The 14492-nt window shown below is 30.9% G+C and overlaps 1 protein-coding gene across 2 annotated transcripts in view; it reads right to left on the bottom strand.

Annotated features, from left to right (window-relative positions):
* The window catches only part of LOC134683331 (kinesin-like protein KIF18A), a 127805-nt gene that overhangs the window by 86543 nt on the left and 26770 nt on the right, over positions 1–14492 (bottom strand). For both annotated transcript variants that reach the window (XM_063542561.1, XM_063542562.1), the window contains exons 4-6: positions 14200–14304; positions 11365–11475; positions 7779–7976 (exon numbers count right to left, since the gene is read on the bottom strand). In XM_063542561.1, the coding sequence (XP_063398631.1) occupies positions 7779–7976; positions 11365–11475; positions 14200–14304 (414 nt within the window). The remainder of the gene's footprint in view (positions 1–7778; positions 7977–11364; positions 11476–14199; positions 14305–14492) is intronic.

Consider the following 14492-nt stretch of genomic DNA (forward strand, 5'->3'; position numbering starts at 1 on the left):
ATATAAATGTACAAAATGATGAACTAAAAAAAATATGTGACACAACAAAAGACAACCACTGTCTGAATTACAGGTTCATGACTTGGGACAGGCACATACATAATGAGCCACTTCTGTCACATACATAATGTTGTGAGGTTAATGTTTGAAGGTGACAACCCTTCCCCTTAACCTGGCCATGGGACAGTGGTGTAATTTGGTACAACATAGGGGTTTTATCAATTTGTATTATTCATTTTTTAACTCTTAAATCTAGCAAAAAGTAGATAACAGATAAATTTGCAGAATGAGTTGTATGAATAGTCAGGACCCTTGTTTTACAAACTTTATGGAGCCAAAAAAATGTGATGAGGTTTGTATGTACATAAAGTTTGTCATAAAATTAAAGGTTTCAGTATATTCACATTTTACAATATTTTTTGTAACTGCTGTATTTCACATGTTATTTTTCTTTTCTACTGTAGGATAGTAAGTGGTTCAAATATACATGTGTGCCTCTTGAGACTTAAATTACATGCAATAGAAATCAGCCCCCCCCCAAAAAAAAAAAGCAAATTTTAATAACTTCAGCTGTAATATGCATTTTTAAATGTAATGTATGTGCTAGGGGCCTAAATTGACCCTGAATTATTTCAAGTGTTTTGGCCTAAGGATTTTTAATACTTAAAGTACTATTAAATTATTACATGTATATTGTAATATACTATGCAATTGGTAATTTCCTCTTTATTTAAAGTACATTTTAAACATATGGGAGGATTCAGAGGCAGCCCTAGGAAGAATTTGGTTAATTATATTGGGAATCACTGGAGCATGACCTGAGTGGGTCTCCTTTAGGGCAGTCAGTGAGCCCCCTCTTATGAAAAATTCTGGATCCGCCACTGGGATTTTTTATACAACAAAAACATTCATGAGGTTTTAAATTGCAGGAAAATATCACCTCTTCATACAAGCACCCCCTTTTTTTTTCATTCAAAAACCTACTAAACATGCTAAAAGTCACATACATTTGTACTTATACATTTGTATAATTTTGACTTTTGAATAATTATTAAACATTCTACATATATCAGATACATGTACATCAATTTAGTCTGTAAAAACATTTTGTCTATAATATATATCTTATAATTCCCATGAAACTTGGTCCCTAGGCTTTTAATTTAGTAATCTCTGGTCATACAAAGTTGGTTAAGATCAGTTAGTTCCTACTATCCTATTACACTTTAGAAACATCCTTGGATTTTATCTTTATTTACAAAATAAAGACTCTTGTGTGGACATTACCATGCGTTCCACATGAAAATAAATTATATAATCATTTTTGTAAATTTGATTACATATCTTGAAATATTTTTTTCATACACCTTTAATAAATATGCCTTAAGGTGGTACCTAACACTACAGGGAGATAACTCTGTAAAGTCAGCTAAACGTTTTAATTACATTGTGTTGAAAAAGGAATATTAAGCTTCTCAATGATCAAAAATAGTGTTTGTCAAATTGCTATATAACCAGTGTATTTTTTCTGACAAAACGGTTGGTTCAAATTTTTTTATATTTTAATATTTTTGTTAAAGGGTCAAAGTAAATACTTTGGCAAAATTTTATGAAAATTAAACGAGCCAAATTAATTTTAGTGAAAGTGTTGGGTACCACCTTAAAGAGGAAGTATTTTTAAATTATATAAGTTGAAATTATACTGTAACTTTTGGTCATGAATGGACCACCTAAAAAACCTTAAAAAATGTCTGAAGCCATCATTGAAAAGAAAATGACACCCACTTAGTGCAGGTGTAATTTTTTTAAAGTTTTTGCATTTAATGTCTTTAACATATTAAAGAAATGCACTCCAAAATAACTGTGTAGACCCCTAACAAGCTTTTAAATTTAGAAAAATATCACTTTATGACAAGACCACTTTTCCTGTTTAGGTAGTAAAAGTTTTGTTTTTCTCTCATGAAGATTCTGTGGGATCAAATATATTATAGGGGGGTAAGGAAAAGTTTTAAAGAATAGAGAATAATGCATGTAATGTTCACAATCAGGGTTTCCCCTGGGTCAATTATTTTTTTCCCCACCTCTTTCGCCAAAACAATATACTTTTCGCCACTTTATGAGTCACAATACATTTGTAAATAAAAGAAAATAGACATACATGTAACAATGAAGAAAAACTGGGTTGTTAAATTATAAGAAGCACAGAAAAATGGGAAAAAATAAATAGAGATAAATGGTATAAAGAATTAGTTAGGAATGAAATGAAGGACCCTCAATCCAGACCATTGGTAAGAAAGGTAGTTTTGTGAAATGATTCATTTTAAAAAATAATTTATACGGTCTAGGTCCTGCTAACTTGTTTAAACTCGCCACATTATTCATGTATGTGTCTGTCCCAAGTCAGGAGCCTGTAATTCAGTGGTTGTCATTTGTTTATGTGTTACATATTTGTTTTTCATTCATTTTTTTATATACAAATAAGGCCGTTGTTTTCTTGCTTGAATTGTTGTACATGTACATCATGTACAATTTACATTGTCAAATCTGGGCCTTTCATTGCTAGTATATATATACATGTATGTGGTATGGGCTTTGCTTATTGTTGAAGGCTGTACGGTGACCTATAGCTGTTTGTGTAGGTGCCATTTTGGTCTCTTTTTGGATACATTGAAGTTGTCTCATCCAAGCAATCATACCACATCTTTTTTATATAGATGGGTTTTGTTCTAACATGTCTGAATTTTAAGTGTGCATGCTTAACCAAAAATGTTATAACTGGAATCCCGGCAAAATCAACTCCATTCACATTTGATTACTCCAGGTTTACATCAAGAAAATTCTTTTTGCATATGCATGTAATACACCTCATCGCTATTAGCCTACTTGGACGGCCGACCTGGTTGCTTGACCTTTTGATGCATTCAACAATCACTTTTCCATTGTGACATCAGATATTTTGTTTTATGATGTCAAAATGTACGGTAACCTGTGTGATATCCAGTAATGGTGGACAAATAGCGATAAGGTGTATTACATGTCTTTCTAGTGTTGTTCCGATGATCGGAATAAGTCGGAAATCAGTTGGTTGGCCCTGGCGATGTCGATAATCGATTGGCATTTCATTCAATCGATTGTCGTTAAAGTTTCCAGACTTTTAGCTTATCAACTTCCGGTCCGTTTAGTCCGTTTACGGTTTGCGTTTTATATGGGCAGTCAAACAAATAGTCGATGACAATAACAATGTCCAACATCTTATAATTAAAGACATATAACCAATTTCCTTCTTTATAAACATGACAAAAGCATTGACTATAAATATTTGCAGATTGATGGAATGTTATTCAAGATAAATAACTTTGTATGAAATATTTTCTTTCAATACCGGTACTTGTTACTTGAGAGCGTACAAATCGTTCTGATTTTAGACAAACGTATTTGTTTACATCATGAGAACGTATTGCAAATTGGATTTTACTAATGTTTAATCCATTTGTAGCATCAAATACGTCATATTTCTTTCCAAATTGCTTGCGAAACATCGTTTATTTTTGTAAATTTTCCGAAATTTGTCCGCCATTTATAAATATAAGAATCACATATCTGGTACCGTTCAGCTATGTTATAATTCCGCATTCTTGCAATTATAAGTTTAAACGCACGAATAGCACAATTGACAGAAAATAATGATCACAAAAGTGAAAAAAAAGCATTCTAAGCGATATACTACTACTCCCTTTTGTTTACTGTATATATTATAATGCAAATGCATTATTTTATTTTTTTCTGTTAATTTTGAATTTCTTAAAGTTAAAAACTGTATATATCTTTTCTTAATCAGAAGCATTCAAATGTTCATACAGCTATGTTATTAAAATTGTTTTGAGAGTTACACCATTGAAATTTAGAAATGTTAGTGTCACTGTTGGTAATTAATGTTGTAATTATGAGATAAAATATGTTCAATATGAATATTGATTCTTATTAATTCATTGTTATAACTGCTAAATAGATGATTATCAAAGGTACCAGTATTATAATTAGTACGTCAGAATATGAAAAGGAAACAAAAGATCAAATATGAATATATAAAATCTGCAATGATATGGAATATACACATTACACATATACAATGAGAATAAATGCATGATTTCATTTAAAAAAAAGGGCAAGGTATAATGATGCGATTATAACCGGTAATTTCAACCGATTACCCAACACTATAAAATTGAGAATGGAAATGGGGAATGTGTCAAAGAGACAACAACCCGACCAAATAAAAAACAACAGCAGAAGGTCACCAACAGGTCTTCAATGTAGCGAGAAATTCCCGCACCCGGAGGCGTCCTTCAGCTGGCCCCTAAACAAATATATACTAGTTCAGTGATAATGAACGCCATACTAATTTCCAAATTGTACACAAGAAACTAATATAAAAATAATACAAGACTAACAAAGGCCAGAGGCTCCTGACTTGGGACAGGCGCAAAAATGCGGCGGGGTTAAACATGTTTGTGAGATACTATGTCTTACATGTATATAAACCTTTACTTCCATGAATCATGACCTTTACTCCCAGAAACCTAAATGGTCTGAACCCTATGCAGATGACATATTTCTCAGGTCCACAAGTTTCAAATCTATTACATGATAAAAGTACCATGAGCTATGCCTTTGGTTGCATTAATAATTAATTTTTAGCCTGAAAAGGGGGGGGGGGGGGTCATTGTTTTGTTGTTCGACACGGATATTGTTCTGAAATTATTTATGCTTGCATGTTATTTTTCAGTGGTCGTGAATCGCTCTTGAACATTTATATTCAATTCAATAGTACTTACTTGTCAGTTTAAATTTCCCCTTTTTCATGATTTGTTTACATCATCTTTCGCAGGTTTGTCGGACCTTTTCTAGTGTAAGACAAGAGTGAAACTGCTTCATTAGCTACCAAAATGAAGATCGTTATCTATAATTTCGATCTGCATTACAGTATTCATGAAAAGCAGTTCACGTGTTCGATAAATGTGAGTTATTCTCTTTTCATTCTTCTCCTTCGTCAAAAACATGGCATTTATTTTTAGAACGGAAGTCCTATTTCAACAATGACAATTGTAACAATAAATTTTAAAAGTTTTAAAATTGCATTTAAAAGTTATTCAACTCTTTCTCAATGCATTTGAATAAAAAAGATTATTTAAATGATCATATTTTACTGTTACGGAAAATTACGACTATGTACATCACTTACGATATCAATGCGCAACTTTATGCGCAGACGGCGCGAAAATTTAAACCCCCGAACTACCTTAATGATATCATCCAGATACTTTGTAAATAAAAACTTTTAGTTTGCTGTTTTGTACATCAATCAGACTAATGGGTTTGCTCAATGTTGAAGGCAGTTTAGTGACCTATAGTTGCTAACTTCTACATCATTTGAACTCCTTCCAATATATACTAGAGTTATTACCCTTGGAACACACAATATTGGATACTTGTTTGGTATTATTTGTAGTGAGATTGTTTAAATGTTATTCTTTGTTGTATCTATGTTATTTTTGACTTATGTTCATAACTGAGCTTTCTTTAAAAAATACTTCCTATATTCAGTCAGAGCTCTGACATAAACAAGTCAGAATAAACTGACTTCTTCCAGTCAGAAAGTGTTCTGAAATTCTGACCTGTACGCGTCAGTTTTTGTTTTTGTATTTTTTCATCGAATCCGTCAAACCAAAACTTATTTTGAATTTGCCGCCGATCTACTTCAAATGCGATCACGTGGTTTTTTGCGAGAGTTCACGTGATTGAGTGTTGTTGTTTTGGAAGTGTCACGAAAGAGAAGTCAGTGAGTACTTTATTGATTATTTACGTTTTTTAGTGAAAATCTAGGTCATTGTGGGCATTTTCAGAAGGGTAATACATATATCCTCCGTATTTTCATGGCGATTTTTATATTTTTTGCGTATTAAGGGGTTTCATGCCAGTGATTTTTTCACTGTTTGATGAAGGCGCGTGACCTGTAAATACGGGCGCGTGGTCTGTGAGATGACCTGGTGTTTGCCAATTCTGACTTGTTCACGTCAGAAATTGTTGTTATTGTAATGAATTGTTATTTTCGGGAGATAACTCTTGTTGTCTTAAACAGGATTTACCTTATTTTCCTATTTGAAAAGTAAACTACTACTTCGAGCAAACGTTCTGACCATCATTACGTAATTTCAGACACACATTGATTACGTAGTATTTCTATTTTTAAACTAAATCATGAATTGATTTTTTTTTACTTTTCTGAGTGACTTAAATCTTTGGTTTTTTTTTATCGTTTCTCATTTTGGGGTGTAAGGGGGATGTTTTTTTTGGGGGGGGGGATTTTTTTTTTATTAATTTTTTGGAGAAAAAAATATTTAGTTTTTGTTTTAAAGCCTGAGAAAGAAAAATGTTTCACCTTCAATTATATATATTTTTTTGGTTAAAATGCTAAAGTTGGAAAGAATAACATTTTTGACTATGAAATTTGTACATCTATAATTATAATCTGTAATTTATAACTGACCATAGATGCTTAGCCACAAGAAGTATTCAACTATGTACAGTGTAATACAGATATGGTCTTTGTTTCTTCAAAATTATGAATAAAATTTGAGAGAAGTCAATATTCTGACCTCAAAAAGTCAGAAATGACAGAATGTTTTGACTTATTAAGGTCAGAAAAACTCAGAATGTTTTAAACAAACGTGATTTCTTTTAATATTGTTTAAAGTATTTTTAGAATATGAATGCACTTATTGTGTTAATAACTTAAGAATGTACTCCTTTGACCTGGGGGGGGGGAGCGGGGGTGTCTAAGGATTTTTTTATTCAGTTTTTGGAGAGAAAAAAATATTTTGTTTTGTTTTTGACCCTGAGAAAAAAGTTTGTTTCACCTGCAACTGTCACGGTATCCATGTACATGTAAACTTATTATTTAACGTTATGCTTAAATTGAAAGAAAAAAAATGTTTCGACTTTGAAATTTATACATCAATGATTCTAAATTGAAATTAATAATGGACAATAACCACAGATGCTTAGCCCCATAAAGCATAACCTCTAGTGGCAGATCCAGGTACCCCCCCCCCCCCCCCTTCTAAAAAGTTCAGTATCTGCCACTGATCTTTTTTTTTAAATACAGATAGTCTTTGTTTCTTTGGAATTTAGAAGAAAATTAGTAGTCAATATTCTGACCTAAAAAAGTCAAAACTTACTGACCTTAAAAAGTCAGAATTTTCTGACTTATTAAGGTCAGAAAAACTCCGGTTTCATGAAACAAAACTGAATTCTTTATTGTTTTAAGAATTTTTTTTTTTTTTTAATTTTTTTATTCAGTTATAGGAAAAAAACAAAAGTTTTTCAACCCTAAAAAAGAAAAAAAATGTTTCACCCTCAGCTGCCACTACAATTTTTTTTTGTATAAATGCTAAAGTTGAATGAAAAACAAAGTTTTTGACTGAAATTTATACATCTATAATTTTAATCTATAATTTACAACCGACCATAGATGCTTAACCTCATGAAGCATTGAGCTCTTGAAATACATGTACAGTAATACAGATATAGTCTTTGTTTCTTCAGAATTGAGAATAAAAATGAATTTAAGATTAGTCAATATTAGTCGATATTTGTACTAAATCTTCCAATTTCTATTCTTAGAAACATTTACTGACCATCTTATTGACCTATACCAAACATCTCCTATTATTCATCATGTTCATGGTCATAATTATAGATTGTTTTAAGAAACAAACCTTTGGATCAGCTAAAGCATTTATAACATTTCCCAAGGCCAATAAAGATCTGTTAATATTAGCTCCCTCCCGGAATCTCTTTCCTCTATTTTTGGTAACAGAGCCTCTTTCTGAGCCTGCTAAATCTACTAGGCAAAGTTTAGCAACTTTGACTTCAGCTGAAATGTTTGCTGTCCTGTCTTTCTGTCTTACAAAAACCTACAAAGTAGATATACAAATACAGTTTGGGTGTCAAAAGTTGAGGATGCTTGAATAGACTTTTTACTGAAAACTGCAAACTTATAAATGTACATAAAATTGCATTTAGTGTTGGATAATCTGTTGAAATTACCAACCGATTATCTATTACAATCAGTTGACAGCAACCAACTGACTATCGATTATAATCGGATCATAATACCTTGCCCTTTTTTTTTTTAAAGGAAATCATGCATTTAGTCTCATTCAACATTGTACAGGTCTAATGTGTACATTCCATATCATTGCAGAGTTGATCATTTGTTTCCTTTTCATAATCTTGTGTACTAAATTATAATCCTGGTACCTTTGATGATGATCTATTCAGCAGTAAAAACAATGAATTGATAAGAATCAAGATTCATATTGAACATATTTTATCTCATAATTACAACATTAATTACCAACAGTGACACTAACATTTCTAAATTTCAATGGTGTAACTCACAAAACAATTTCAATAAGTCAATAACATAGCTGTATGAACATTTGAATGCTTCTAATTAGGAAAAGATATATAAAGTTTTTAACTTTTAGAAATTTAAAATTAACACCAAAAAATAAAACAATGCATTTGCATTATAATATATACAGTAAACAAAGGGTATTAAGCCAATGTCTGTTAATTGGTGTAGAACGCCTTTTTTCACTTTTGTGATCATTAATTTCTGTCAATTGTGTCATTTGTGCGTCTGAACTTATAATTGCAAGAATGCGGAATTATTACATAGTTGACCCGTATCCGATTTGTAATTCTTATATTTTTATAAATTGTGGAAAATTTTCGGAAAATTTACAAAAATAAACGATGTTTGGCAAGCAATTTGGAAAGGAATATGACGTTTTTGATGCTACAAATGGATAAAACATTACTAAAAGCAACAAAATTATTTTGTCTAAAAACCGGTAATGAAAGAAAACATTCCATCAATCTGCAAATGCTTTTGTCACGTTTATAAAGAGGGAAATTGGTTACATCTTTTAATATGGGATGTTTGACATGCTACTGTCATCGACTGATATTTTTTATTAATATTGTTTGACTGCGCATATAAAATGCAAACCGTAAACAGACCGGAAGTTGATAAGCTAAAAGTCCAGAAACTTTAACGACAATCCATTGAACAAAATCCCAGTCGATTATCAACATCGCAAGGCCCAACCAACTGATTTCCGATCATCGGAACAACACTAATTGCATTGATACTAGAGTAACAACAATTACAATTCAACAGCATAAAGAGTTTCCACAACAAAAAACAATTGAAGATAAATCGTTTGAAATAATGATTGTTATTTTAAGGTAGCACTACAGTCAGAATTTTCTGACTCCAATCAACAGTATTTCAAGATCAATTTCTCCAAAACTACTCAATGGATTTTTAAAATCTTTAACTCATTTTAAAGCTGAAATATAACTCTTTCTTAATTTATATATAAATTTATTTTTGGTTTGATTAGTCTCAAAATATAGCTCATTAATGGCCAAAAAAGTGGTCTTCCAACTTGAATGAAAATGGCACATTCATGTCAAATGGTAGTTAAAATTTGTTTTCATCCCTGTAATCAGCCATAGATTATCTCCAAAACCGTGTCTCAGATTTTTGATATATGCCTCTAGTAAGAAGATATATTGATTTAACTGCTGGGTGCCAAACCTCATTTCACCTTTCATCTTTGGAAACACATAAATTCATTTAGAAACAAATTATCCTAAAACTGGGACACAGTATTGTAGAAAATACACACTTCAATCATATATATCAAAGTCAAGCCAAAGGGGGTACCCATAAAGTTTCTATTGTCATTTTTTCCTTACAAGTTGCATGAAAAATTGTTCTGAGAAATGACCTAAAAACTGAATTTCCCCCTTAGAACCTCTATAAAGTCAATATAAATACAGACGTTCCACTGGGAACACCCCATGAGTGTTCTGATACCATAACTATATCAATAGAACCACACACTTTGTGTCTTTGATGCTCTAATGCTGAAAATTTTGCATTATATGTGAACTGTCCAACACTAACTTGGCATTTGGCGGGAGTTTGACGTCACAGATCTGACCAACATCTGTGAGGAAGTAATTTAATATAGGCAAAGCTCCGCCTCTTTCCAGACAGTCTCAGATAAGAGAAAAACATGATTGACCAGCTGCATTAATCAATGTTTAACATCATTATTCTCTAGATATAAAGAATAATTTTCATTGGAATTTTAAAAAAGAAATAAAGTAAAACTATGTCTGAAATTAGCTTATACATGAAAAGTGTGCATAAAAAAACATGTTGATAAAAAGATCAACCCACTCTTTTCTTGAAAATACAGTTAATTTAATTGGACTGAAAAAATACACATTAACTGAAAATTAGTTAAAATTCATAAAATTGTATTTAATAAATGAAGAAGACCAAAGAGAACAAATTTATACAGGCAGTCAGAGGCTTTCAAAACTACTTCCCCACTCTTTTCCATAGTACTTTTTTTCCTTTTTGGTAGATTTTTTCCCTTTAGTTTTTTGTTTTTGTTTTTCTTTGTTCACTACCATGTTATATAAATAATTTTTGTTTCAAAACCATGAGATAAGACTACATTATTTATCTTGTGGTCAGGGATTAACAGCTGGACACTGGTATCAACAGATGATCGACATGATAGTCCCTCCCAAATGCCTATATATTTAGATTAATTACCATGTGCTTTTATTTACATAAATTCATTATCAATTTACTCCCTGTTGTGATATGATAATGACTTTGGGATTTTTACAAACTGTGCAGAATAAAACTTACTTCAGAATTATGTGATAAAAAAAATATGACCAAAAAATCATTGTTAGACTGTAGTGCTACCTTAAATAAATGTGACAACATCCATTAAACCTTAACTTTTAAAATGATAAGTAAACCACAAAATCTGGGACAAACCCTTAATAAGCATATATTTTTAGAACTGAGTTTCAAGTTTAAATCATGAAATTTAGTGACCAATGAAATACTTAATTTCTAACAAGCATTTAGAATTCTAATGTACTATGCTTATAAAACTGTTATTTTGAAAAAGTGGCCAACAATAAATTTTGGGACACGGAAATAATTCAGGATATATCATTTGAAATCACAGCAATTCTAATGTTTTTGAATTTTGGTGATTATTTTGAAAATGGCTACTGAATGATTATCTTTAATTTATAGACTATTATACATACACTACATTAAACGAACTCACAGACCAGAAAACATAATGCCCCTCTACTATCGTAGGTGGGGCATAAAACATAATCTCATCTACAAATCCTCTGATAACCGTTTGAACTTCTCAGAAAAAAACATATGCTAGGACCAATTACCTGAAAAACAGCATGTGATCTTGATGATTCAGCGTTAGCATCAGTTGGATGTTGTGTTCTGTTTTTATTTCCAAAGTGTAACATGTGTAATAACTCATCAGCATCTTTTGGCTAGAAGTACATAAACACATACAGTCAGGGGTACTACTTATACAAGTTAATTTAATTTACTTGAAGAAGTAAAAAAATATATATACATATAAGTAAATAAATAATGTTTGAATAATCTCCCCTTCATTTTCTCAAAATTACTTGTATAAGTGAATTTTTCTTACAATTCCACAAAAATCCTCATGTTTTGAGATGTAAAATCATGCCTTTAATGATTTTTCCCAGGTGTGCTCAATTTTTTTTTATTAAAGTTCAATGTTTCATCTCATTAATTCAACAAAGAAACTGATTGAGCATAGATCTTGTATATTTGCGCAAGGCCTCCAAAAATTGCTCCTTTGGGGCTTGTAAATGAGCAGTGTTATGAAGATAACAGACAAAAGGGATTTTCATTGTCCATGAAATGACACTTAAATGATTAGTAAAGACATCTGGAAAGGGTACACAATTTAAAATTCTATTAGAGCAAAGAAATCAAGAAAAGAAGAAAGGATGACTTTTTTACTTATACAAGTAAAAAATTCTGAATGTCTAAGGGTCATAACTAAGCCAATTTTTTTTTTCCCTATACTTTACTTGTATTTTACTTGTATAAGTATCCTACAAATTTACTTATGTGTGTATATATTTTTTTTAACTTCAAGTAAATAAAAGTTACTTGGAATGAGTAGTACCTCTGACTAACATATATAAATGATAACATCATCTACATGATTTAACTAGATTTACATTAAAGGTACATATTACACCAGATAGACATTTCTGCACTTAATGTTTCATAGGTGATACTTGTGGCCAAAATAATTGAAAGTCCAAAATACTGTGGATTCATTATTATTCAATGGATACTAATTTTTGTGGATTTTGTGGGTATAAGTGAATCACAAAATTAAGTATTCAACAAATTACAAATTTTCTATAAGGTAATATGCAGATTTTGGCAAAACCACAAAATCAAATATCTACAAAGATGCAAGATATCCACTAAAATAAATGAATCCACAGTATTATACAATTGTTGGTGTTTTCAATGATTTTATTTATGAAAAATGTGTCAACTTTTTTTTTAAAACATCATGTGAAAACTGATCATTCTTCATGAATTAATTATTGCCTGTTTTACTCCAGACCTGCTTTTGTGCAGAATAAAGTTGAGGTCCGCTTAATTAGGAATAAAAACCAAACAATATTCCATGTTTAAATGTTTTACACTGTTCTAATTCTTTTTATTGGTAGAAGATGCATAGTACATCACCACTTTTTATTTAATAAAGAAGGGATTTCCCACAACATACACAAGTGTGCTGTATTTACTAGACATCAGGCCTCTACATTATCATTTTTTCTTACTTGTCCCTTCGGACAAGTTGCAAGAAAATCAACTTGTCCAAACTCATAACTCACTTGACCGAATTTATAATTGAAAATTCTCCTATTGATTATACATGTTATATGCAATAATAACACTTGCCCTTTGGTTGTACCTAATAAAGATCAATAAAGGGAGCATTTTGTTATGTTATATGAATACTACATCAAAATTCATTTTATTATTTCAGACTGAAGGCTTATTTGCCAGACTGAGCTCTGTAACACATTGTCACTATCATGTGTTGTTCATGAAATCATATCTCTTCCCATACCACTAGGTTCTCCTATTCATGGACCTATATTCATTCTGAAGTGGTGGTATGGTTTAAATATACCTGGCACCTTGTTTGCAAATAAACCTTTTAATTCATTGATGGTGAAAACAAGATTTTACAATTTGTCTTGATTTTTACATACAAATGTACATTGATATATGATCATATTGTACATAAAACATCTTAGTAAAAAATCTGCCTTTTTAGATTTTATCTAATTTTTCCATCTTAACTTATTATTTTAACTTATAGATCTTATTAAATAATACCTTTTTTAATTTAATATTATGCTTAAAAGCAAAATCAAATGATACAAACTTTAATTTAAAATTTTAAAGTTAAGGTAAAACTCCAGTCCATATCATGCATATGGAGGTGCTCCTAATTCAAGAGGCATATACTAAGAAGAAACATTTACATTTGGTTTCCTTCCCCTTACTTATTTTCCCCTGGTCAATGGCTGCCAGCATGTTCAAATACGTTCAATCAGAGACATAATATACAAGTTTATATGTCTCTGGTTCAATCAATGAATATTTATTTCATTTTGTATGATCAATAAAACAATCATTCATATTTTTAGGAATGTATAAGTCTTGAATTTGATCTATTAACATCTGACATCGATTTTTTCATTTGTCCCATCGGACAAGTAGTATGATGAATCTACTTGCCCGACACCTATTTCCACTTGTCCCGGACAATCGGACAAACGGTAATGTCGAGCCCTGGACATGTTAAAATCATGTGACTGATAAAAAATTCCTGATGCCATTTTACAAAAGAGGTATGACAGATAGTAAAGTAAGGGTTCTTTTCCCCGAGGCAATAATTTGATAAATCCTATGATTTAGTACAGAGCTCTGCAGGTAATCAATACATACAAATTCATAAGTTGTTCCTTTTAATTTTACTTTATAAATACACATGAAGTTTACATGTTCTGAGCAATTAGTTTTGATATTAATTTTAAATTTTCTATAAAATTCATAAAAACTTTTATTGTCCCCTTTCATGCCTTTTATTCATATCTATCATTGTCTATCATGTGTTATTATTTCTATCCACCAGTTATTACCTTATGCAATGACAAACCAGGAATAACAACTCCATTTTTTGCATCTTCACGAACAGGTAAAGTTTTACCTCCCATTAGTAAATCTCTGATCTGTTCATTGTAAACCTGTAATATATAAAACAAAATATTTATGTATTGACAAAACAAAGATCTTATCTGTTGATGTAACTTTACAACAAAAAACTTATAGCACGTAAATACAAATATATTAAGCTATTGTTTCAGATAAGGGAGAAGGTTTGGTACCATTAAATGTTTAATCCTGCTGCAATTGTTTGCATCTGTCCTAAGTC

This window comes from Mytilus trossulus, chromosome 9 (assembly GCF_036588685.1).
Source record: "Mytilus trossulus isolate FHL-02 chromosome 9, PNRI_Mtr1.1.1.hap1, whole genome shotgun sequence".
NCBI lineage: Eukaryota > Metazoa > Mollusca > Bivalvia > Mytilida > Mytilidae > Mytilus > Mytilus trossulus.